The following is a 26037-nucleotide window of genomic DNA, read 5'->3' as shown; positions in this document are numbered from 1 at the left end:
ATGCAGCTGTGGGAGGGCAGTGCACACCTGGATTGGCCTCCTCCTGCCCCAGGGGTGGCTCTCGAGGGATGGCTCTGCCCTGGGGCAGCAGCTCTCTGCCTGGACTGGTACAGCCTCCTGGCCAGGTCCTGCTCGTACTGCTTAACACTGTCTTCAAGGGCTGAGCATCTGAGGAGCAGCAGCAGGAACAGGAGGGACAGGAGGAACAGGAGGAGGGAGAGGAAGAGATGGTGGTGATGAACATTGCAGCAGACAAGAACAGGAAAAGAAAGAAACAGATACAGGAACGTACCCTGGGCAGGGGAAACTCGGGTCTGACACGGGGCAGCCTGGGCTGGGCTGGTCCCACACCTGATCCCACCCAACCCTGGCCACTGCTGGGGCAGCCTGGGATGGTGCTCAGGAACAGCAGCCTCCAGCAGTGCCCACATCCAGGGGACCAGGACCACATCCAGGGGACACCCTCCCAGTGCTGGGAGGGACCAGGAACAGCTCCAGCCCCATGGAAAGGCTGTGGGGTGTTAGGGGTGAGTGTGGGTCAGGCTGAGGGTTGTGGGCACACCTGGGACAGCTACACTGACCAGGAGCAGCTCCAGCCCCATGGAGGGACCAGGAGCAGCTCCAGCCCCATGGAAAGGCTGTGGGGTGGTCAGAGGGTGTGGGTCAGGCTGAGGGCACACCTGGGCCAGCCCCTCAGCTACACTGACCATGTAGTCCCTGCACTCCTCATGGGAAAGGGGAACACAATGCCAAGCACGGGACACACCAGGGACACTGAGGGTGAGTGTGTCCCTAAGCCAAATGTGCCAAAATGCTCGTGGGCCCGGCTGGGCACCTGCCCCAGGGTGAGCACCAGAGCCTCTGAACCTCCCTGTTCCCACAGGACACGGGCCTGGAGGGACAGGACACAGGGAATGGCTTCCCACTGCCAGAGGCAGGGGTAGATGGGATATCCAGGAAAAATCCTTCCCTGTGAGGGTGGTGACAGTGCCCAGAGCAGCTGGGGCTGCCCCTGGATCCCTGGCAGGGCCCAAGGCCAGGCTGGACAGGGCTTGGATCCACCTGGGATGGAGGGAGGTGTCCCTGCCATGGCAGGGGTGGAACCAGACAAACCCTAAGGTCCCTTCCACCCCAACTGTTCCATGATCCCATGACCCGTGGGCAAGGTGGGTCTGTGTGTGTCTGCACAGAGCACAGGGGTGCTGGGGAAGGGGCATCACTCATCCTGGCAGGGCACTGATGGCACAGGGAGAGCAAGGAGAGCCCAAGGAGGGCAAACTGAGGGTCACGAGTGACAGCACAGAGCAGAGAACTGGAAACAAGCAGAAGACAGGAGATTAGAGAGGGAGGAACAAACCCAGTGGGTTGGTGGGGCTGAGCCCTGCGAGTGGGGCAGGGCAGAACCTCCCCTGCAGACAGGACCTGACCACATCCCTGTGCCCATTCCAGAGCTGGAAAAGGGGCCCTGACGGCACTGGAACCTCCTGGAGATCTGGGGCAGCAGGGAACAGTCCCTCCCTGTCCCACAGAAAGGGACAAGGGCCTGCAGTGCCAGGACAAGGGGGAAGGAATGGCTTCCCTCTGCCAGAGGGCAGGGCTAGAGGGGATCTTGGAAAATCCTTTCCTGGGAGCCCTGGCACAGGGTGCCCAGAGCAGCTGTGGCTGCCCCTGGATCCCTGGCAGTGCCCAAGGCCAGGCTGGGCAGGGCTGGGAGCAGCCTGGGACAGGGGAAGGTGTCCCTGCCATGGCAGGGGGGGGAGGGATGGCACTGATGCTCTCCCCTGAACCACCCAGGGATTCTGTGAAAACCAATCTCAGAGAAAACTGCTCAAAGCCCCAGAACATCAGTCCAGCTCTCACTGAGGATCTGCTTTGCACTTCTGCACTCTCAGAGCCTCCTTGGGAGCAACAGCCCCATGATCACCCACGCACCAACACTGGAACTGCCCCCAGTGATCCCTCCAGTCTTTTCTAAAACCCTGTCCCCTCCAGGCCTCATCCAAACCCCAAAAGAGAGCTCAGACTGTCCTTTGAATGTCTCCTACAGGAATATCAGGAGAAGAAAAACCATCAATAGGAGCAGCCTGAGTGATTTTTGGAAGGAACTCTATGATGCAGTAAACATCTGGACTAGCTTCAAGTCTTAAGTTCTGAATTAGGAAGTTCTCTTTCTTCCAGAACAACTTTTAGTCACTCTTTCATGGCTGATGGAACAGCTCATGTGGGTAAGAATGGGAATGGCCAGATCCTGCCATTCTTGGCTGCAGCAGGATGTCCAGCCCAGCAACGCTGGAAATGTGAAATTCCACTTTTCCTTTTGGACCTTGTGTGACCCTGCAGCCTCAGTGACACCATTCCAAAAGGGTCACAAACAAGGTGGGAATGGTGTGTGAGGGCAGGACACAGCCACCACAGCACTCAGCTGGGCTTGTGTCCATGGGGAGCTCCCTGTGTGCAGGGCTGGGCAGGCAATGGGGGACCCTGGAGCCCAAGGGGCAGGCTCAGCCAGGGCTTGATCCTGCACAGCCTCCCTCAACATCTGCCCTTGAAAGGGCGCCCCATTCCCTGGTTTAACTCCCTTTGGGTGCCAGATGTGCAGGAGCTGCCCTGACCTGTGAAAGGATCCCCACTCCCTGGTTTTATTCCCTTTAGGAGCTGCCCTGCCCTGTGAAAGGATCCCCACTCCCCGGTTTCACTCCTTTAGGAGCTGCCCTGCTGTGTGAAAGGATCCCCATTCCCTGGTTTTATTCCCTTTAGGAGCAGCCCTGCTGTGTGAAAGGATCCTCATTCCCTGGTTTTACTCCTTTAGCCCCCAGACATGCAGGAGCTGCCCTGCCCTGTGAAAGGATCCTCATTCCCTGGTTTTATTCCCTTTGGGAGCTGCCCTGCTGTGTGAAAGGATCCCCACTCCCCGGTTTCACTCCTTTAGGAGCAGCCCTGTAACAGCATCCCCCACTCCCCGGTTTCACTCCCTTTATCCCCCACACCCAGGAGCAGCCCAGCTCCATCCCCGGAGGGCAGGGAGGCCCTGGCTCACCGTGCTGCCCTCCACATGGCCCGTTTCTCGGCCTCCAGGGCCCGGCGTTCAGCCGGGGACAGCTCCTTGTCCTGCTGGGCCAGCAGCTCGGGGCTCTGCATCCGCAGCCGCTCCTGGTGCCGCCGCTCCGCCTTGGCCGTGCGCACCGGAGCGCCGGGCTCCGCCAGGGTTAACCTGACACAGAGGGGACAGGGGGCTCTGGGGGGCTGCAGGGCTCAGCCGGGCACGGGGGGCTGCAGGGACACCTGCCAGCTCTGCTCACCTGCCCCCCTGTGCACGGGAGCGCCAGGCTCTGCAAGGGTTAACCTAACACAGGGGGGACACGGGGGCTGCAGGGCTCAGCCGGGCACGGGGGCTGCAGGAACACCTGCCAGCTCTGCTCACCTGCCAGCTCTGCTCACCTGCCCTGTACCATGGCAGCCCTGCTCACCTGCCAGCTCTGCACACCTGCCCCCCTGTGCACAGGAGTGCTGGGCTCTGCAAGGGTTAACCTGACACAGAGGGGACAGGGGGCTCTAGGGGGCTGCAGGGCTCACCTGGCAGGCAGGGGCAGCTGGGGTCACCTGCCCCGTGCCACTGACAGCTCTGCTCACCTGCTGGGCCATGGCAGCTCTGCTCACCTGCCTGGCAGGGGCAGCTCTGCTCACCTGCCCCGTGCCCCTGGCAGCTCTGCTCACTTGCCTGGTGCCACTGGCTGCCATGGATGGGGAGGACACAGGACACAGGAAAACTCCTTGTAAGGAGTTTCTGGCTGGACGGGGCTTGGACTGGCCTTGGAGCAATCCCCGAAGTGTCACAGACATCTTTTATGAAAAATCCTTCCCTTAGGATTTTTCCTCCTGAGAAGCTGAGAGGCCTCAGGAACAAGATGTAAGCAATGGTTATCTGCTGCTGTGGAATGCAACAGGTGCATCTGGGATTGGGCTCATGTGGTTGTTTCTCATTAATGGCCAATCACAGTCAGCTGCCTCGAACTCTCTGTCCGAGCCACAAGCCTTTGTTATGATTCCTGCTTTTTCTACTCTTAGCTAGCCTTCTGATGAAATCCTTTCTTCTATTCTTTTAGCATAGTTTTAATGTAATATATATCATAAAATAATAAATCAAGCCTTCTGAAACACGGAGTCAGATCCTCGTCTCTTCCCTCATCCTTGGAGCCCTGTGAACACGGTCACACCGAAGGGCAGGGGGTTGAAACCAGAGAATCTTGCAGGTCCCTCCCACCCAACCCAACCCATGCTGGGTTCCATGAAGTTGGCTCTGCTCAGTTCCCCTCCCTCTGTCCCCCAGACCCTTCCCTGGCAGCCCCTGGCTGTTCAAAAGGAGCAACTCTGCAGCCCCTGCCCCACTCACCCCGACATGGAGTTGGTTCTGTGCTCAGGCTTGATCCCCTCCTCCAGGGAATTCCTCTGTGAGCTGCTGTTCTCACTGAGCTCCAAGGGCCTGGGAAAAAAACCCCTGTGAGCTGCAGCACCACGGGCTGCACACCCAGCCAGGGGTGGCACAGCTCCACCCCAGGAAAGCAACAACTGCTCCAGGGTGAAGTCACAGCCCTCCGTGACCTCTGCTGTGAACATTCCTGTGGGATCTCCTTAACATCCACACGAATATCAGAGCTCATTTCCTGCACCTGCAGGTCACCCAGCCACTCACACACACACACACACACAATTTTTTCCTCAGTTTTCCTCATAAAAATATTTGTTGGGCTTTCTTTTCCTCTGGATCTCACCCTTCAGTCCTGGGAAGCAGGACCTCACACTTGGCTTTGTTAGATGTGGCACAAAGGGATTCCAAACAGAGGAAACCAAGAAAGATTCCCTCTGGAAACACTTGTCACTTGATCCTGATTTTATACCCTCATTAACAGATTAATTTGATTATTTTAAGTTCTTCCAATGAGATGGGCTATGGAGCTGCTCTGAGCGCTGGAACCTGGCTGGGAGAGATGGGGGTGTTCAGTTTATAGTGACACTCAGCTCTGACTTTTACTGCTCAAGTTTAATTAAACTTCAGTTTCTCTCCCAGCATGAGGAAGATTATTTCAGGAAACACAGCTTCAGTCTCTTCCACTGCCTCCCTTGCATTCAAGCCTAAATAATAAACAACTGAAAGTCATCTGATGGACCCAGGCTTCCTGTTCTTCAGCACTGCACGTTTCAGGATGAGAACAAGCAGGGATCAGTGGGGCTTCCCAGAAAACCAAGGGGCTGTGTGTGACTGCTTTCCTCCTTGGAGCTGCCTCAGCTCAGAGGGGCAGGGGAAGTCTCAGGGCATCATGATGTGAGAAGCTCCTCCAGTGAGATTGGGCAGAAACAACAGAGAGAAATGAGATTGCACATGCCAGGGTGTGTTCTGCCACTGCGACTGAGAAGTGTTTGTGGAGAGGAGACTGTCTGTCCCAAAGGCTTCAAAGGCAGATAAGGACAGCTTCAGCTTTACTCCAGTGCATTCTGAATTTATCTGGAGCCTTTGAGAACCTTGTTCTCATTCCTCTGTTCTATGCCCAAGAATTAGAAAAAACCATCAAGGTAACCAGGAGGCCAAGTCCCAGAGAATGGGGAAACAAAAGCCTAAAAAACCCCCAAACCTGTTTTAGCATCACTTTATCATTCAGCTTATCCTGAAGCATCTGTCTCTAAAAATCAACCTGTCTCCACACCCTGGGGCACAGCTGAAGGAGCTGCTCCCTGGAAGAGTGAGATGCAAAATTTGGCCTTTTCTGTGCAGAAATCTCTGCCAGCCCTGTCCCCTGAGAGCTCCAGGGACACTCTGCCCGTGGGAGGTGCAGGGCTGCCTGCCCAGGGTGAGACAGAGTAGAAATTCTCCAGAGTAGAAATCCGTTTTGATTTAGGTGAAATGTACGTCTCTGAGTTGAGTCTGTGGTTAGAAATCACGGCTGTGTAACCTGACTGCAAAGCCTGGGCTCAGGGAAACTGATTCAGTGAAGGACAGAGATAAGGGGGGGGAACACAAGGTGATAAAGAGAAACAGAGAGACTGCTGTGAGAGCAGGTCAACCTGACCAAGGAATTCTTTCTGATAAAGAAGAACTAGCAGCAAATGTCACTCGAAATTCGTGAAAATGAATATGTATGAACCTATTGTGAAATTGTGTGCATATGTATTTGAGAGGGGGATAAAAAAGACCTGAAGTTCCCAGAGGTACGCATGTCTTTTAAGGAGAGTAATCTCCACATGTAATAATAAACATACCGGCTTTACAACTTGCACAAAAGTTGTGGGGTTTTGGTTATCTCTGCAAAACAAGGGTGCTGCCTTACCGAGCTGCTGGAGCCTGGCTGCTCCTTCCATTCAGCCTCTCCACCTTGTACTCCACGCCCTCGATGATGACGCTGGACTGCACGGCCTCGGGTGCCTGCCTGCCCTCCTCCTCCTCCTCCTCAGCTTCCTCCTCCAGCAGAAGGGCTCGCTGCTGCTGCAGCTTGCGGGCTGCCAGGGACACGGGAGGCAGCTCACAGCAGAGAGCACTGGCTGAGCCCCCAGGGTGGGACTGTGGGGGGGTCCTGACACTCTGACAATGAACCCTCCAGGATGGGACCTCTGGGCAGGTCCTGACACTCTGACAATGAACCCTCCAGGATGGGACCTCTGGGCAGGTCCTGGCACTGAACCCCCAAGAGATTCAGTCCTGACACTGAACCCTTCAGGATGGGACCTCTGGGCAGGTCCTGACACTCTGACAATGAACCCTCCAGGATGGGACCTCTGGGCAGGTCCTGGCACTGAACCCCCAAGAGATTCAGTCCTGACACTGAACCCCCCAGGATGGGACCCCTTGGCAGGTCCTGACACTCTGACAATGAACCCTCCAGGATGGGACCTCTGGGCAGGTCCTGGCACTGAACCCCCAAGAGATTCAGTCCTGACAATGAACCCTCCAGGATGGGACCCCTTGGCAGGTCCTGGCACTGAACCCCCCAGGATGGGACCTTTGGGCAGGCCCTGATACTCTGACAATGAACCCTCCAGGATGGGACCTCTGGGCAGGCCCTGACACTGAACCCCCAAGAGATTCAGTCCTGACAATGAACCCTCCAGGATGGGACCTCTGGGCAGGCCCTGACACTGAACCCCTCTGGGCAGGTCCTGGCACAGAACCTGCAGGATGGGACCTGTGGGCAGGTCCTTCTCATCCTTGCAAGTCTGGGCTGTTTCAGTGCACCCCCTCTCCATGAACACCTTTGTTCGTCCACACTTCCACCTATGATGAAACAAACTCTGCATGGTTTCCTCAGCCCCCCCTTCCTTATCCACCAGATTTCCATCCCTGGACACCCAGGGCAGATTTCCCAGTGTTCTCAGCCTCACCCTGGAAATTGGGCACAGTCTCTCCTGCCCTTTTCCCAGAAGGAAGGAAGAGCCCTGGCAGTCTGCATCTGCCCCTGGCCTCCTGCAGGAGCCAAGGCTGGGTGCTGGTGCTGGCCCCACGTGTGGCAGTGGCCCTGGGGACAGCTCTGCTGTGAGCACACATCACCAGCGGGTCAGGGACAGAGGGGACAGGAGCAGGCAGCTCTCTGGGCAGGTGTCCTGCAGGTCACCCAGGGGTGCTCCTCAGGGCTCAGGCCTGGGGCCAGCTCGGGGCAAGATTAAAAATATTAAAAATACAAAATAATATTAAAATAAAAAATATTAAAAATAAATAAAAATCTGAAAAATATAAAAATAATATTAAATCTATTAATAAAATTAATAATTTAATCTGCATTCTGCAGGAGCTGAATGCAACAGTTGCACTCTGCTGCTGATGCCAAACTGGGAGCTGCTGGTGACTCTCTCAAGGGCCATGAAGCCTTACAGGAGGGTCCAGACAGGCTGGAACACTGTGCAACCATTAATGGCATGAAACTGAACCAAATGCCAGGTTCGGGTATGCTTTGGAGAGGAGTGGCTGGAGAGCTCAGTAAAAATGCTTTTGTCCACTTCACATTGTTCCTTAGCACCTCCTAAAGCAACTATGGGTTGGACTCTATGATCTTTAAGGTCTCATCCAACTTAGTCATTCTGTGAACTCTCAAGCAAGAGGAAATGGCATCAAAAAGGAGAGCAGCAATGTAGCTCCTAGTGCCAGGCCTGTGTGAGCTGGCACAGCCCCACTGTGTGTGCAGGGGCTTTACAAATGTCCCTGAAGGGTTAATTGCCAGCTGCAGAGCCCAGAGCAGGGACCCTGGAATGCTCCGGGGGCTGAAGCCCCTCTGCTCTGCAGGGAGAGCTGTGTGAGAGCTGGACTGCGCAGCCTGCAGAGGAGAGGCTGCAGCACCCAGAGGGGCTCCAGAGGGGCTCTGGGCACGGGCCTGGAGCGGGGATGGCTTCAGGGATGGCTGGGATTTGGGAAGGGACCCTGCCCAAGGAGCAGCTGTGGCTGCCCCATCCCTGGAAGTGTTCCAGGCCAGACTGGATGGGGCTGGGAGCCACTGGTCTGAGGCAAGGTGTTCTTGCCCATGGCAGGGCTGGCACTGAGTGGGTTAAAAGTCCCTCCAACCCAACCTAAACCCTTCTGTGATTCCATGATACAGGACACCTGAAACTACAGCACTTCACCAGCCCAGGAAGTATCACTGCAGCATGCACAGAATTCCTCAGCATTCACTTCAAATCATTCCCAGGCCTTACAATAACCACCCAGGGGCTTCTGGAAGTGCTGCATTTCTGTGGGAAAGGAATCCCTTAGCAGGACAAACCTCTGAGCACACCTTGCTACGTACCTTCCTCCTCTTTCATCTTCTTCAGGTCGTCCTCCCCCACCAGGGACACGCGCTTGGGAGGCTTGTCCAGGTGCTGCTGCTTCACCTCAATCTCAAAATACTTCTGCCTCTCACGGAAGGACCTCTGCTCAGGGCTGTGCTGGCCCCCAGGGCTGTGTGCGGCCACCTGCAAGAGCCAGACTGCTGCACGTGGGGCACACATGGGCACCCAGGCCCAGGGGGCACCCAGGGACAGCATGGGGCACCCAGAGACAGGGGGCACCCAGAGACAGGGGGCACCCAGAGACAGGGGGCACCCAGGGACAGCATGGGGCACCCAGGGACAGGAGGCACCCAGGAACAGGGGGCACCCAGGAACAGGAGGCACCCAGGGACAGCATGGGGCACCCAAGGACAGCATGGGGCACCCAGGGACAGCACTGCCCACCCAGGGACACCATGGGACACCCAGAGACACCATGGGGCACCCAGGGATAGCACTGCCCACCCAGGGACAGGGGGCACCCAGGGACGCCATGGGGCACCCAGGGACAGCACTGCCCACCCAGGGACACCATGGGACACCCAGCCACAGCACTGCCCACTCTCCCCATGCCACCCCATCCCTTCTCTGCCAGCTGCCCCATCCCCTCAGTTCTCACTCTGCCCCATCCCCTCAGCTCTCACTCTGCCCCATCCCCTCAGCTCTCACTCTGCCCCATCCCCTCAGTTCTCACTCTGTCCCATCCCCTCAGTTCTCACTCTGCCCCATCCCCTCAGTTCTCACTCTGCCCCATCCCCTCAGCTCTCCCTCTGCCCCATCCCCTCAGTTCTCACTCTGTCCCATCCCCTCAGTTCTCACTCTGCCCCATCCCCTCAGCTCTCACTCTGCCCCATCCCCTCAGCTCTCACTCTGCCCCATCCCCTCAGTTCTCACTCTGCCCCATCCCCTCAGCTCTCACTCTGCCCCATCCCCTCAGTTCTCACTCTGCCCCATCCCCTCAGTTCTCAGTTTGCCCCATCCCCTCAGTTCTCACTCTGCCCCATCCCCTCAGCTCTCACTCTGCCCCATCCCCTCAGTTCTCACTCTGCCCCATCCCCTCAGTTCTCACTCTGCCCCATCCTCTCCTCCTCCCCAGCCCTCCCACACCGTGACCCCTTCTCCCCACCCACACCCCCATGACTCCCACCCTTCCCAGCCCCAGCACTCACCTCCAAGGCCAGTTTGGTGTTTTCTGTGCTGCTCTGACCAGACAGTTCCTAAGGACAGAGAGAAACAAGCATGTTCCAAAAGGAGAGGTTCCAGCCGTGTGCCCCAAGGCCAGACAGCTGACACAGGTCCCCAGGCTGTCCCAGAATTCACACAGATTTAACAAGGCTTAGCAATGGTCAGGAATGAGGATTTATGGTAAACTGAGGGTTAAACAGAACCAGGTGTGACAACTTCTGAAGGCAGAAACTGAGAATCACAGGGAACAGGCAGCAAACAGGAGCAGGGGCTGAGCTAGGGCTGGAGGGGGTTCACAGGAGCTGGCAGGAGCCACTCACACTTTGCTTACATCAAAGACAAAACCACCCAAAATTTACTTTAAAGAAGCAGAGATGCCATCAGAAAGACTGAAATCTGTATTTAGTGGGATGCATAACAGAATATTGGATGAACAAAACTACAGGGGGAGGAAACTGATCCCCAAAATCCATCTGTTAACCAGGAATCCATAGGGGCAAACTGAGAACTGCAAACTGGTTATGGGAAAGAAGGAAGTTTTACAATTAGACAAACTGAAATGACCCAAAAAGAGAGAGCAAGGAGATGATCTCTGGCTTTATCCAAACGCTCCAAAAACTAATTCAGAATTCAGAACTTGAGTGGATCTGCCTGAGCAACCTCCTACCACTCTGGAGATGTTTGACCAATGCTCTTAGGCCCATGGTGGGGTTCCTGGGGGTGTCCTGAGCTGGACCTGATGATCCTTGTGGGACCCTTCCAACTCAGGATGTTCCAGGATTCTGGGATTCCAGGATTTCAACACCCAAGGCTGCCCTGTTTTGCAGAGGGAACTGACACAATGACCTCCAAGTTCTCAGCTAGCCTGGACTGTTCCAGGATTCAGCTAGGTGGCAGGGAAAAGGAAGAATCCCAGTGAAGATCAAAATCTATACAAAAATGTCTCAGCACAGGTTTAGCCTGGCCCTGGAGTCTGGAATTTCAGAGTTCCTTTGCATGGCTGTAGACCAGTATCCCAATGTACAGGGAGAACAACAATGCTTGAGATTCCATGAGCTTCCAGGACCTGACACAGACCTTGCCAGGATGAACACCTGCACTATCCCCAACACAGGATCCTGCCAGGGTGAACATCTGCATCATCCACACAGGGCCCTGCCAGGGTGAACATCTGCATCACCAACACAGGATCCTGCCAGGGTGAACATCTGCATCACCCACACAGGACCCTGCCAGGGTGAACATCCCATCCCCAGCACAGGATCCTGCCAGGATGAACATCTCCTCACCAACACAGGACCCTGCCAGGGTGAACATCTGCATCACCAACACAGGACCCTGCCAGGGTGAACATCTGCATCACCAACACAGGACCCTGCCAGGGTGAACATCTGCACCATCCACACACTCCAGCAGGACCTGACACAGACAGCACCAAGCCAGGATGAACATCTCATCCCCAACACAGGACCCTGCCAGGGTGAACATCTGCACCATCCACACACTCCAGCAGGACCTGACACACACTGGACCCTGCCAGGGGGACCATCCCATCACCCACACAGGGCCCTGCCAGGGGGACCATCCCATCCCCAGCCCCTCCAGCTCCCCCAGGCCCTCGCTGTGTCCCCAGCTGTCCCTGAGAGCACACACCCCCCGTCCTGGCCTGCTGAGCCCCGGGCTGGTGCCACCAGGGCTGGGTTACCTGTGTCCCCAGCAGGGGCTGGGACAGGGGCACTGCTGCAAAGGTCTTGTAGGCTTGCTTGACATTGATGGGCACCTCGTCAGGGGACGGTGGCGACGGCGGCGATGGCTTTGGCTACGGGGACAGACAGACAGACAGACAGGAGGCAAAGGTGAGCACAGGTTGGGGGAAAACCCACACGGGGGAAACACAGCCTGACTCTTGGCCTGCAGAGCCTGGTGAGGGGGATAGGGAAGGAATAGGTCAGGGAACACGTAAGGGATCTGTGAGCCTTGGGAAGCCAATCTCAGCCTCTGCTGCTGAGCCCTGGGCAGGAGCAGCAGGAGCAGAGCACTGCACAAACACACTGCACCCAGCAGCACGAGGGTCACAGCCTGTTCTGTTCCATGGACAGTGAAGGAATGGTGCTTTTGGTGGCACAGACCTTCACTGACCTGATGGGAATGTTGTGACAGATCCTCTGGCCAAGGGCACGTTGCTGTCCCAGTCCTTGAGGATTTACACCCAATTCAACCAGCCAGTGCCTACCTGAATCAGGGCTTTTTGGGCTAGAACAGGACAGCCACACATTGATTTCTATTTAGGGCTGAACAAGAGTCCCTCTAGCGGAAGGTCTTTAAGGTCTCTCCCAACCCAAAGCACCCTGTGATTCCAGGATCTGATCCAGGGATCTGTGATGGGGAGGAGATCTGCCTTTGATCTCAAATTTTCCTTTGCAGAATTCCACTTACTGGGGAGCATCTGGGACTTTCCTAGTGCCTGTCACTGTCTTTGCTGGTCCCTTCCTTACCCACCTTCCCTGTGAGCCCTCCTGCAGCACTGGGGGGACCTGCTCCAAGCATCACAGAAATGGAAGGGGTGGGGGCAATGTCACCACAACCTTCCTCCTCCTCCTGGAAAGGAAATCCTCTCCAGCTGCTCATCCTTCCAGCTGCACTAATCCAGTTCTGGTTCTGGTTTTTCTTAGTCCTGGACTAGGGCTAAACAATGCTAAAGGACAGCACAGTGAGGTCAGGAGAGCTGTGAAATGTGAACCATGCCCAGTTCCATGGGTTCTGTACAGCTGTTTGCCTGCCAATCAGGTCTCTGCTCTGGTATCCCACTGCACCAGCTCCAGCAGGGACAGAAGGGCTGGATTCACGGAATCTCACCCAGCATGGTTTGTGTGGCAAGGGACTGAAAGCCCATCCAGTCATGGGCAGAGACACCTTCCACTATTCCTTCCCCTTTTATACTGAAGGGACACAGGTCTTGCCTCGTGACAAAGACAAAAACACCTGAATTTTTCTCTCCTATCAACAAACAGCCCCAGGAACATGAACCTTTCAAAACCAATCAGGACACATGGTGACCACACCAGGGTGACCAGGACACGTGGTGATCACACCAGAGTGACCAGGCACATGCTGACCAAACCAGAGTGACCAGGACACGTGGTCACCAAACCAGGGTAAGCAGGACATGTGATCACCACACCAGTGTGACCAGGCATGTAGTCACCACACCAGAGTGACCAGGCACGTGGTCACCAAGCAGAGTGACCAGGACATGTGGTCACCACACCAGAGTGACCAGGACATGTGGTCACCACACCAGAGTGACCAGGCACGTGGTCACCAAGCAGAGTGACCAGGACATGTGATCACCACACCAGTGTGACCAGGCATGTGGTCACCACACCAGAGTGACCAGGCACGTGGTCACCAAGCAGAGTGACCAGGACATGTGGTCACCAAACCAGAGTGACCAGGACATGTGGTCACCACACCAGAGTGACCAGGACATGTGGTCACCACACCAGAGTGACCAGGCACGTGGTCACCAAGCAGAGTGACCAGGACATGTGATCACCACACCAGGGTGACCAGGCACGTGGTCACCAAGCAGAGTGACCAGGCACGTGGTCACCACACCAGAGTGACCAGGACATGTGGTCACCACACCAGAGTGACCAGGCACGTGGTCACCAAGCAGAGTGACCAGGACATGTGATCACCACACCAGGGTGACCAGGCACGTGGTCACCAAGCAGAGTGACCAGGCACGTGGTCACCACACCAGAGTGACCAGGACATGTGGTCACCAAGCAGAGTGACCAGGCACGTGGTCACCAAGCAGAGTGACCAGGACATGTGATCACCACACCAGGGTGACCAGGCACGTGGTCACCAAGCAGAGTGACCAGGCACGTGGTCACCAAGCAGAGTGACCAAGCACGTGGTCACCAAGCAGAGCTACCTTGAGGAGGGTTCCTGCCCCCTGACACGGCTCTGCAGCCACCCGGGGCAGACACAGGGCTCTGGGGAGGGGTCCCTGGCCACTTACAGAGCTGTGGGTCCTGAAGCAGGGCTGGGGCTGCTGGAAGGGGTTGGGGCTGTCCCCCTCCTCGGCCCTGAGTGCCACAGCAGCGCTCGGTCGCACGCGGGAGAGCGGCTGGATGACGCCAGGCTTGGTCTGCTGGTGCCAGGACAGCGTGGGCAGGGCACAGGAGGACAAGGGGGGAGAAAGAGAAGAGAAACGAGCAGTTAGGGCAGGGAGGTGTCTGCCATGCAGGTGAATAAACAAACCCATGCAAATCCATGCACCCCCACTCCTGTCCTCGGCCGTGCTGCCTGCTCCAGCTCCTGGAGCCAACACCAAAGGAGACTCAGCCAAGGAAGGGTCACACAGCACCACTGGACTGCAGGGAAGGCCAGGACAAAAGGAAGCACCTGCCAGACCAGCAGCAGCTACAAGGGTTGGCAGGGTAAGGTATGTGTGACCAAGCTCAGAAAATGTGAGCACCAGGGATGGAAAGAGGGAAACATCAGCCAGGAATGGGAATTGGCAGAAGCTGTGGATGGAAGTGAACCAGACTGGGTCTGATGAGAAATGCAGTTACTGGAGCAGAGGTGAGAGGCTAAAACCTCTCCTAGATGCCACCATCACTGCTGGATGTTGTGTGAAAGTGAGCAAAGCACCTGCAAGTGGCGAGAGTGGCACAGGAACTGGGTAAGCCAGCAAAACCTGCAGAAGGGGAAACAGCAATAAAAGCTGCAAAAACAGCTAGGCTGGGTGTTCAGATGGACCATATTTGAGACCTGATGCATTTGTACAAACTCGAGGCATGGTGGACGACTGGAGGAGACAGAATAGGAGCCAAGAGGAGGAAGGAACAAGCTCCATGTGCTGGGGGATGCACAGGGGCAGCACAGTCAGGTCTCATGGCAGCTGTACTCACTGATTTACTGTCATCCTGCGATGTTATGAAGTTAATGGAAGCCTGCAAACAGAAATACAGAGGTAAATCTGGAGTCTGGAAGCCTTTGTTTACCCCTGCCCCACTGCCCAGCCTGTGTGGGGAGCTCAGGTCCCACAGAACCCCCAGCACCTGCCTCTTCAGGTGAGGACAGCCCACCTGCATGAGCCTCTCCCAGCCCCTGTGCTGTGTGAGGAGACCCTCACAGCTCTGCAAACCTCCAAACTCTGACCCCAGCTCTGGGACAGCCCTGGCTTGTGGGCACAGCCCCTGCTCCTGGGCACAGCCCCTGCTCCTGATCCCTGGACACATCTCCAGGTCCTGGCTCATGGTCACAGCCCCTGCTCCTGTCTCCTGCTCACATCCCCTGCTCCTGGTCCCTGGTCACATCCCCTGCTCCTGGTCACATTCCCTGCTCACATCCCCTGCTCCTGGGCACAGCCCTGCTCCTGGTCACATTCCCTGCTCACATCCCCTGCTCCTGGACACATCCCCTGCTCCTGGTCACATTCCCTGCTCACATCCCCTGCTCCTGGGCACAGCCCTGCTCCTGGTCCTGGTCCCTGGACACATCTCCAGCTCCTGGTCCATGGTCGCAGTCCCTGCTCGTGTCTCTGCTCACACCCCTGCTCCTGGTCCCTGGGCACACCCCCTGGGCACATCCCCTGCTCCTGGTCCATGGCACATCCCCATGACACATCCCCTGCTCCTGGTCCATGGCACATCCCCATGACACATCCCCTGCTCCTGGTCCATGGCACACCCCCTGGGCACATCCCCTGCTCCTGGTCCCTGGCACATCCCCTGGGCACATTCCCTGCTCCTGGTCCCTGGCACATCCCCATGACACATCCCCTGCTCCTGGTCCCTGGCACATCCCCTGGGCACATCCCCTGCTCCTGGTCCCTGGCACATCCCCATGACACATCCCCTGCTCCTGGTCCATGGCACATCCCCATGACACATCCCCTGCTCCTGGTCCCTGGCACATCCCCTGGGCACATTCCCTGCTCCTGGTCCATGGCACATCCCCATGACACATCCCCTGCTCCTGGTCCATGGCACATCCCCATGACACATCCCCTGCTCCTGGTCCCTGGCACACCCCCTGGGCACATCCCCTGGTCCATGGCACACTCCCTGGGCACATCCCCTGTTCCTGGTCCCTGGCACATCCCCTGGGCACATCCCCTGCTCCTGGTCCCTGGCACATCCCCATGACACATCCCCTGCTCCTGGTCCCTGGCACATCCCCTGGGCACATCCCCTGCTCCTGGTCCATGGCACATCCCCATGACACATCCCCTGCTCCTGGTCCATGGCACATCCCCATGACACATCCCCTGCTCCTGGTCCCTGGCACATCCCCATGACACATCCCCTGCTCCTGGTCCCTGGCACACCCCCTGGGCACATCCCCTGGTCCATGGCACACTCCCTGGGCACATTCCCTGCTCCTGGTCCCTGGCACATCCCCATGACACATCCCCTGCTCCTGGTCCCTGGCACATCCCCTGGGCACATCCCCTGCTCCTGGTCCCTGGCACATCCCCATGACACATCCCCTGCTCCTGGTCCATGGCACATCCCCATGACACATCCCCTGCTCCTGGTCCCTGGCACATCCCCTGGGCACATCCCCTGCTCCTGGTCCCTGGCACATCCCCTGGGCACATTCCCTGCTCCTGGTCCCTGGCACATCCCCATGACACATCCCCTGCTCCTGGTCCATGGCACATCCCCTGGGCACATTCCCTGCTCCTGGTCCCTGGCACACCCCCTGGGCACATCCCCTGGTCCATGGCACACTCCCTGGGCACATCCCCTGCTCCTGGTCCCTGGGCACACTCCCTGGGCACATCCCCTGCTCCTGGTCCCTGGCACACCCCCTGGGAACATTCCCTGGGCACATGCCCACCCTGCACACCTGCCCCAGCCCGAGCAAAGCCGTCCCCCCCAGCTCCTGCCCAAGCACTGGCGGTGCCACCACAGCAGCAGCTGACAGGGAGCAGCCCCTTGAGCCTCGGGTGACACCGGGGTGCTGCTCCCCGGGGAAACCCAGGGGATGCTGAGCCCCCAAGGGGATGCCAGGTCCCCGTGGGGATGTTGAGTCCCCGAGGAGATGCCGGGTCCTTGTGGGGATGTTGGGTCTCTGTAGGGTCCCCGTGGGGATGCCAGGATCCTGTGGGGATATTTGGTCCCCATGGGGATGCTGGGTCCCCGTTGGGATGCCAGGCCCCCGTGTGCCCCCGTGGGCCATGGGGCTGGCGCAGGGCAGTGCAGGAGCTGGGCAGTGCAGCAGCAGCCGTGCAGTGCAGCAGCAGCTGGGCAGTGCAGCAGTGCAGTGCAGTGCAGTAGCAGCTGTGCAGTGCAGCAGCAGCCGTGCAGTGCAGCAGCAGCCGTGCAGTGCAGCAGCAGCTGGGCAGTGCAGCAGTGCAGTGCAGTGCAGTAGCAGCTGTGCAGTGCAGCAGCAGCCGTGCAGTGCAGCAGCAGCTGGGCAGTGCAGCAGTGCAGTGCAGTGCAGCAGCAGCCGTGCAGTGCAGCAGCAGCCGTGCAGTGCAGCAGCAATGGGCAGTGCAGCAGCAGTGCAGTGCAGCAGCAGTGCAGTGCAGCAGTGGGCAGGCGCACACCAGGCAGAGCGCATGTTCCACACCACGAGCAGCACTTACACAGCACCGTAAACCATGAGCAGCACTTACAAAGCCCTGCACACCTCGAGCAGCACTTACAAAGCCCTGAACACCACGAGCAGCCCTTATACAGCGCTGTAAACCATGAGCAGCATTTACAAAGCCCTGAACACCATGAGCAGCATTTACAAAGCCCTGCACACCATGAGCAGCATTTACAAAGCCCTACACACCATGAGCAGCACTTACAAAGCCCTGCACACCATGAGCAGCACTTACAGAGAGCTCTAAACCACGAGCAGCACTTACAAAGCCCTGCACACCTCGAGCAGCACTTACAAAGCCCTGCACACCTTGAGCAGCACTTACAAAGCCCTGCACACCTCGAGCAGCACTTACAGAGAGCTCTAAACCACGAGCAGCACTTACAAAGCCCTGCACACCTTGAGCAGCACTTACAAAGCCCTGCACACCTCGAGCAGCACTTACAAAGCGTGTCTCCCTGCCGGCCAGGTGAGGGGCCCGGGGGGCTGTGGGCACCTGTGGGGAGGGGGCAGCAGCACGGAGAGAAGGGGAGAGAAAAGGAGAGACTGGGTTTGCCAGGGGAGAGAGAAAAGGAGAGACTGGGTTTGCCAGGGGAGAGGAGCCCGAGGGGAGCCCCCTGCCCTGCCTGGCATCCACAGACCCAGCACAGACACCTCCTGCCTCCCCCAGCCCCGTGCAGAGCTCAGGGCAGGCACGACCCTCACAGTGCCTACTCAACCCTTACAATGCCTACTCGACCCTCACAGTGCCTACTCAACCCTTACAATGCCTACTTGGGACAAAGGATTCCATTTCCCTCAAGGAATTCTCTGAAATCAGTCAGTCGATTCTGGCTGGACTACAAGATGTTGAAACCAAAGAATTAACATTAAAAAATAGACGGAGACAGAGAGTAAGAGACAAAATTCCTCGGAACTTCTGCTCTGGAGCAACATCCGGAAAGTCAAGACTCCTGAATCCCTTGGAAGTCAAGACTCCTGAATCCCTAAAACAGGAGAGATCTGAGACTGCTCAGCCTGGAGAAGAGAAGGCTGCAGGGAGGAGACCTTAGAGCCCCTTCTACTGCCCTAAAGGGCTCCAGGAGAGCTGTGGAGGGACCTTGGGCAAGGGCCTGGAGGGACAGGACAAGGGGGAATGGTTTCCCACTGACAGAGGCAGGGTTAGATGAGATTTTGGGAAGAAATTATTTCCTTCAAGGGTGGGCAGCCGTGGCACAGGGTGTCCAGAGAAGCTGTGGCTGCCCCTGGATGCCTGGAAGTGTCCAAGGCCAGGCTGGACAGGGCTTGGAGCACCTTGGGACAGTGGGAAGTGTCCCTGCCCATAGCAGGGGGCTGGAATGAAATTGTCTTGAAGATCCCTTCCCACAAAACCATCCTGGGAGTCTGTGAAAACTATCTCAAAGAAACAAAGAGAATTGGCACTTGTGATAAAAGGAAAACTTACAAAAACCACAGCTGCTGTCAGAAACGTCAACAGCTGGAACAAAGTGCATTGGAATAGTTCAGCTGTGACAGCACCTTCCAGTCGTGCTGGGTTCCTGATGAACACTCAATTCTAAATGATCCAAAACTGAGGGAGATTGGGACGGGCTGAGAAGGAACAGAGGCTGGACTCAAGTGCTGCTCCTGCGGCAGCTCCTGACCCTTCTCCTCAGCCTGTCCCAGCAGCCACCTCACCCCCAGAGCTCTGTCCCCCTCCAGAGCTCCTGCCCAGCCCCAAGAGCTGAAATGGTTCCCTGAGGAGCAGGGAAGTGCCACAGCTGGGGGGAGAGCAGCTGGAGAACAGCTGGACTCCAAAAGGAACCAAGAGACCCAAAATGACCAAGGACAGAGAACAAAGAACAACTGGCAATTCACTCCAGCCCCCGGTATAAAATCCAGCAATGGACAACGACTGTAAAAGAAAAATGTAAAAAACTCTTTAAGTTCATTTAACTTCAAAAGGCTCAACTGAGCTGTGACACCTCCTGCTGTGGGATGAACAGGGGGATCAAAGACTCAGATATTGCAACGTTCAGAGATAAATAAGGAGTATGAATATCAAGGGATAAAAGGTAATGTTTATAAGCAAAGAATCATCAGAAGTTGTGACAGTGTCCACAGAAGTCTAAAAATAAAAAAAACCCCAAAAATATAACTCTATGTTTCAAAAAGTTAAATTTATTATTTTATAATATATATTATACTAAAACTATACAAAAAAAATCATCAAAAAACTAACTAAAAATAATAATAAAAAAAGAATAACAAAAACTTGTGGCTCAGACAAAGACTCCGAGCCAGCTGAATGTGATTGACTATTAATTAAAAACAACTACATAAAACCAATAACAGATCTACTTGTTACATTCCACAACAACAAATAATGATTGTTTACATTTTATTCCTGAAGCCTCTCAGCTTCTCAAAAAGAAAAATCCTAAAAAAAGGATTTTTCAAAAAATATCATAACTACAAGAAATTACAAAAGCAAAGATACTTCCCATTGCAGAGGGCAAGCCTCTGGCAAGGAGCTGCAGCAGGATCCTGAGGGCAGGGTCACCCACAAGTGGCTGAAGCAGGATCCCTCCACCTCCTGCCCAGCAGCTCTCCAGGCCCACACAGAGAGCCAGGCATCCTCTGCAGGCTGGGCAGCCCTGGTTTACAGACCCAAACCCCAAACCCTCCATTTCCTACCACACCAGGCTCACACAGGGCATCCTCTGCAGCCTGGGCAGCCCTGGTTTACAGACCCAAACCCCAAACCCTCCATTTCCTACCACACCAGGCTCACACAGAGAGCCAGGCATCCTCTGCAGGCTGGGCAGCCCTGGTTTACAGACCCAAACCCCAAACCCTCCATTTCCTACCACACCAGGCCCACACAGGGCATCCTCTGCAGCCTGGGCAGCCCCGGTTTACAGACCCAAACCCTGACTCCTCCATTTCCTACCACACCAGGCTCACACAGAGAGCCAGGCATCCCCTGCAGGCTGGGCAGCCCCGGTTTACAGACCCAAACAAACCCTGACTCCTCCATTTCCTACCACACCAGGCTCACACAGGGCATCCTCTGCAGGCTGGGCAGCCCTGGTTTACAGACCCAAACCCTGACTCCTCCATTTCTTACCACACCGGGCCCACAGAGAGAACCAGGCATCCTCTGCAGGCCTGGGCAGCCCCGGTTTACAGACCCAAATCCCAACTCCTCCATTTCTTACCACACACCAGTTGCCAGAATTAAACAATCTCTGTGCAAGGTACTGGTCCAAAAAGACCATTCCCAAAAAACTCACAACTACATGTTGTAGCCCCTCCTCATCACCCTGCAATTAAGCTGCCCCTCAGAGCTCATTTAAAGCAGCTAATTACCCTTCTGGCTCTCTGGGACACTCTGAAGGAGGGAGCTGCTCTCTTGCTCTCTGGTGGATCCCCTCCACCCTGACAGGGTCACTCCAGGATGGAAATTGCCCTCAGCTGCCTCCGTCCTTTACCCCTGGAAGTGCCCCCCTGCCCTTCCCACACCACCTGTCCTGGGGGCAGTCTCACCTGAGGATTACTGGGAGAATAGGGAGATTCACGCCTGGAATTTCCTGTCCCAGACTCGCCCACGGGAGCCTGAAAGAGAGAAGACAAAGCTCAGGACAGAGCTCAGTGTTACTGCACAGCAGGAGGGGGTCTGTGCAGCCCAAGGCCACGGGACACCCTGCACTGCCAGAGATGTGAAAAATGCGCATTTTATTACTGGCCTTTCGCAAATATTCAAATGAATATTATATGTGCTGTGTTAGAAAGTAATGCTGTATTAATTCTCTTAAGTACTGTGTTAAATATAGTTTTAGGTTATAAAGATTGTTAAAATAGAAACTGTGCTATGTAGGATACTTGTTTTTAAAGAAAGGACTTGCAGTGAGATAGCGGCCACAGGACACCTGAATCTTTCAGAGAAAAAGAATTTATTGCCCTATTATCAGAAGAATAAACTTCTTCCTGCCTCGAAGGCACTGTTAGGATTCAGAGGAAGAAGCTGACACTGCCCAGACAGAATCCTGTGTTTGAATGGAATTTATGCATCATGGATGAGGTGTATGAATATGCAACAGGCTGCTGCTTTTAAGGGTTAATCCTCTGTTAATATGGGTCCTTTTTCAGGCTTATTTCGCCCAGAAAGAGGTACCCGGAAGTCTGTAACTCTTTGTCTCTATTTCCCATATTGTCCTAATTCAAATTATCCAAATTATTATTACTCTAATTATATTACTATTTTTATAACCATTTTATTACTATTAAGCTTTTAAAATTTTAAAAACAAGCGATTGGCGTTTTTCACAAGGGAGCAAGGTTAGCAGGGCCCAGCAGCAGCTGGCACATGCCAAAAAGCGTCAGGAGCAGCCAGGGAATGAGGTTAAACACCGGGATCACATCCCAGCTGGATCAGGTTACCAGGAATCCTCCTCCCTGACTCCCCCAGCCCTCACAGGCAGGGTCACACTCCTGGGCATAGACACTGAGCAAAGAAAGCCATTCCTGGCTGCAGGAGACAGGGCCCTCCTGGCTGGAGGGAGATAAGGCTCTCCTGGCTCCCAGAGCAACCTCTGGCACTGAGGCTCAGCTGCCAGCAGCTGAACAGAGAGCAGCATCCCAGGAACCACCTGCACTGCAGAGAGCAGCATCCCAGAACCACCTGCACTGCAGAGAGCAGCATCCCAGAACCACCTGCACTGCAGAGAGCAGCATCCCAGAACCACCTGCACTGCAGAGAGCAGCATCCCAGGAACCACCTGCACTGCAGAGAGCAGCATCCCAGGAACCACCTGCACTGCAGAGAGCAGCATCCCAGGAACCACCTGCACTGCAGAGAGCAGCATCCCAGGAACCACCTGCACTGCAGAGAGCAGCATCCCAGGAACCACCTGCACTGCAGAGAGCAGCATCCCAGGAACCACCTGCACTGCAGAGAGCAGCATCCCAGAACCACCTGCACTGCAGAGAGCAGCATCCCAGGAACCACCTGCACTGCAGAGAGCAGCATCCCAGAACCACCTGCACTGCAGAGAGCAGCATCCCAGAACCACCTGCACTCCCACTGCAGCACCAGGAGCACCTTTCACAAGGATTTCTAATGCCTTAAGGTAGAGGCAGGTCACTTGGGATTTAGGGATCTATTCAGGCAAACATACAGCTCCCAGTCACTAATACCATGCACATGGCCAGCTCCATCAAGTCAGTATTTTGACACACCAAGCCTGAAGTGACCTGAAGTTTATACTGTAGCAGAGATTCCAGATACCTTGCTCTGAGCTCACCTGGCTACACACCTGAGAAATTCCTACAAGGAACTAAACCACCTCCAAGATCACTAGAGCTGAGGATTGGGTTTGTTGATCTGCTGTGTATGGGGCTGTTTATGTGGGGCTGCTTTGATTTTCAGACCTCCCAAAAAGCTTAAAAAGGAAGAAGGAGAGAGGCAATGTGGTGCTCATCTGGAAGATGGTATCTTTGGGTCCAGTCCCTGCTCCACCACGGGTTCCCTGTGCAACAGCAGGAATGTCAAATACAGATTTCTCAGAACAGAAAGCAAAGTTATCCCCTGGAATTCCCAAGTCTTGAGCTACTGAGTGGTGTCACTTGGGAGGAGCAGCTCCTGGGCTGTGGATCTACTGTGGTTTCCAGATTCTCTCCTTTCTAGGAAGGGCAGTGCTCAGGCTCAGGGACAGAGGTGTGGCAGCAGCTCTGATCCCCACCAGTGTTTTACAGATGTTTTCCAGATGTTTCCACAGTGCAGAGGAGGGCTGTGCCCAGGGACAGAAGCGTGGCACCAGCACTGATCCCCACCAGTGCTGCCAGCTCCTTGCTGCCAGCCGAGCAGGCAGGGACACCACAGCTCCCAGCCAGAGCCCAGGGGACAGCAGGGAGGTCACAGATGCCATCCTGTCCCCACACCCCCACCACCAGGGTGTGTGTTAGTGGCTGGGGGACGGCCTGGTGACCCTGGGGACCCCTCAGGTGGCACAGGGAGGGGGCACACAGGGCAGGGACCGGCCCTCGGGCGCCGTGCTGCCCGGTGCCAGGGTTTAGTAGGGAGCAGTGGCCAGGCTGTGTCAGTGCATGCCACACACCACACGCTGCTTGCCTTGGAGTACAGGCTGGTCTTCAGCACGCCCCCCCTGCCATAGCCCAGGGGAGGCCCCCCCAGGCCAGCCTTGCCCCTGCGGTTGGCCACCACAAAGGGGTTCTCACTGAAGGGGATGGGCTGCGAGTCGATCAGACACTCTGGCGTCTCTGGCAGCTGCTCCTGGGACAAGGGGCAGCCCTCGGGGTCCTGCTGGTCTGCCTGGGGCTGCAGGGGAGGCGTGGGGAGCCGGGGGGGCCTGGCTGTGCCTGCTGCTGGCTCCGGGGACGCTGCCTGGCCGTGCCACCCCCGTGGGGACAGCACGGCGCAGTCACCCTCCATGCTGCAGCTGGGCTTAGAGCACTCAACAGGCTGAGAGGAAACACAAGGGTCACAGAGAAATAAGGAGAACACAGTAAAGAGGAGGAGAGAGAAAACAGAACAGCAGCTGAAGGACAGGGGAGAGAATTCCAGTGCTAACGCCCGCACGGCATCCCGACCCTCTCTCCTGCTCTGCCACCAACCTGTGACCCTCAGTGTCACTCCTGGGAGAGGAGCCTGCTGTGCACACACAGCCCAGGGGGCTGCCCTGCTCCCACTCACACACCTCCCTGCAGCTGCTGCCAGCCAGACCCACCTCCAGCACCCGTACAAGCACGTGCTCCCCCTCCTCACCTCAGCACACAGAACACAGAACTGCTGGGGCAGGGAGGCACCTCTGGAGATCCTCCAGCTCAACCCCCACTTCACTGAGCCCCACCACCCACGGCCCAGCCTCTGCTGCCACCCCAGTGCTGCCACCGAGTCACACCACAGCTGCCCAGGTGAACACGCTGTGAGGGTCCCAGTGCTCACAGCACCCCGCAAACACCAGAGCTCAGTGAGCACAGCCCCTCTGGGTGGCTCTTGCTGATGGCAGGACTGAGGCAGCCCCAGCTCTGTCTGGGCTCAATTCCTACAGCCCCAGTGAAGCCCTGGCCCTTCCCCTCAATGCCTCAGAAAAGAGTTTGTTACCCCAGCCAGAGCCTTCCTCAGGGGAGCAGGGACAGCCAGAGAGCAGAGCCCAAAGCTTCCATCCAAGTGCCTCCAGGGAGCACAAAGACCTCTCCTGCTCACAGCAAATTCTTCAGCTCCTGTGTCATGGCAGTGGTCACCAAAATAGCTCTCAGGGGTGGGCTGTTGACTACAATGGCAGCTGGGAGGCTCAGGAATTTCAGAGGCCCTGCCCTAACCCCCAGCCCAACCTCTGTGGCTGGCAGAGCCCTGGCTCATATCGTGTTTCCTCACCAGTGAAGCCTGTGCTACCCTGGGTCATTCTGCTGGGTGTGATTTTTCAGTGTAAAACCCAACTTTTAGCTTCTTTTCCCCAGAGTGCCACCATGCCTGATGGTCAGTGGGAGCCTCAGTCCCTGCTTTGTTCTTGGGCCCAGCTGGACCTGGGCTGGGTCTGTGTCTCCCTGGAAGCTCCAGCTCCTGCTGCAGCACATCCTGTGAGGGATTCCTCACTCCCCAGCCTCTCCAGGGCTATTCCTGTCCCCCTGGAAGCTCCAGCTCCTGCTGCAGCACGTCCTGGTGAGGGATTCCTCACTCCCCAGCCTCACTGGGGCTATTCCTGTCAGACAAGCCACGATTTCTATTTTGGGTGAGCAAGAATTTGGGCAATGCAGCGAGCTTTCCCAGCTTGCAGACAGAACAGACACGTGCTACCCTGCATCCTCCCTGGCACTGAAAGAAATCCAGTCTTAAATCCATGAACAAGTGAAAAAAAGGAATCAATAGCAAGAAACTGAAGAGAAAGATTCAGAACAGAAGGCACAGGTTGCTAATTAACTAATCATGGTGACCCGCTATTGAGACACGCCAAGTCTTCTCCATCTCTCCCAGCCCAGAAAGCAAAACTGGACTTTGATGGTTTTGCTGTGATCAGTCCCTCAGGGGTCTGGCTCTCATTCCTGTTCAATGCAGAAGGCAGAGACTGCAGCAGCTCTTTGACTTCTGTCAGGGAAATGTCAGAGTCACAGAATCCCAGGATGGTTTGGGTGGGAAGGAACCTGAAAGCTCAGATTGTTCCACCTGCCATGGGCGGCTGCTCCAAGCCCCATCCAAGCTGGCCTTGGACACTTCCAGGGATCCAGGAGCAGCCACAGCTTCTCTCCAGAGGCTGCAGTGCCCTGCATGGCCAAAGAGCACCCCCCAAACAAGCATTCCCATGCTGCTTCCAATGGGAATTTTCAGTTTGGCTTGTAAGAGTGGACAAAGAGAAAGGGCATCTTGTCAGCCTTTGTTAAATCCTGCTCACAAAGAGCCCCAGATGCAGCAGCACACATGGATCCAAGACAGACAACCACTGTTCCCTTCCC

At 56.0% G+C, this 26037-nt stretch overlaps 1 protein-coding gene across 4 annotated transcripts in view; it reads right to left on the bottom strand.

Moving 5' to 3' along the window:
• SCRIB (scribble planar cell polarity protein) overlaps nt 1–26037 on the bottom strand; it is a 141551-nt gene that overhangs the window by 11728 nt on the left and 103786 nt on the right. For 3 of the 4 annotated variants that reach the window (XM_066571285.1, XM_066571286.1, XM_066571287.1), the window contains 10 exons: nt 21115–21183; nt 14895–14936; nt 14000–14131; nt 11675–11788; nt 9954–10001; nt 8763–8928; nt 6321–6489; nt 4391–4480; nt 3038–3211; nt 28–168 (listed from right to left, as the gene is read on the bottom strand). In XM_066571285.1, coding sequence (XP_066427382.1) covers nt 28–168; nt 3038–3211; nt 4391–4480; nt 6321–6489; nt 8763–8928; nt 9954–10001; nt 11675–11788; nt 14000–14131; nt 14895–14936; nt 21115–21183 — 1145 coding nt within the window. The remainder of the gene's footprint in view (nt 1–27; nt 169–3037; nt 3212–4390; nt 4481–6320; nt 6490–8762; nt 8929–9953; nt 10002–11674; nt 11789–13999; nt 14132–14894; nt 14937–21114; nt 21184–26037) is intronic. The other variant, XM_066571288.1, reaches the window with a different exon arrangement.

The sequence above is a fragment of the Molothrus aeneus genome, unplaced genomic scaffold (genome assembly GCF_037042795.1).
Source record: "Molothrus aeneus isolate 106 unplaced genomic scaffold, BPBGC_Maene_1.0 scaffold_43, whole genome shotgun sequence".
Taxonomy (NCBI): Eukaryota; Metazoa; Chordata; class Aves; order Passeriformes; family Icteridae; genus Molothrus; species Molothrus aeneus.
The sequence above is the reverse complement of the archived record's forward strand: the minus strand, read 5'-3'. Positions and strand labels throughout refer to the sequence as shown.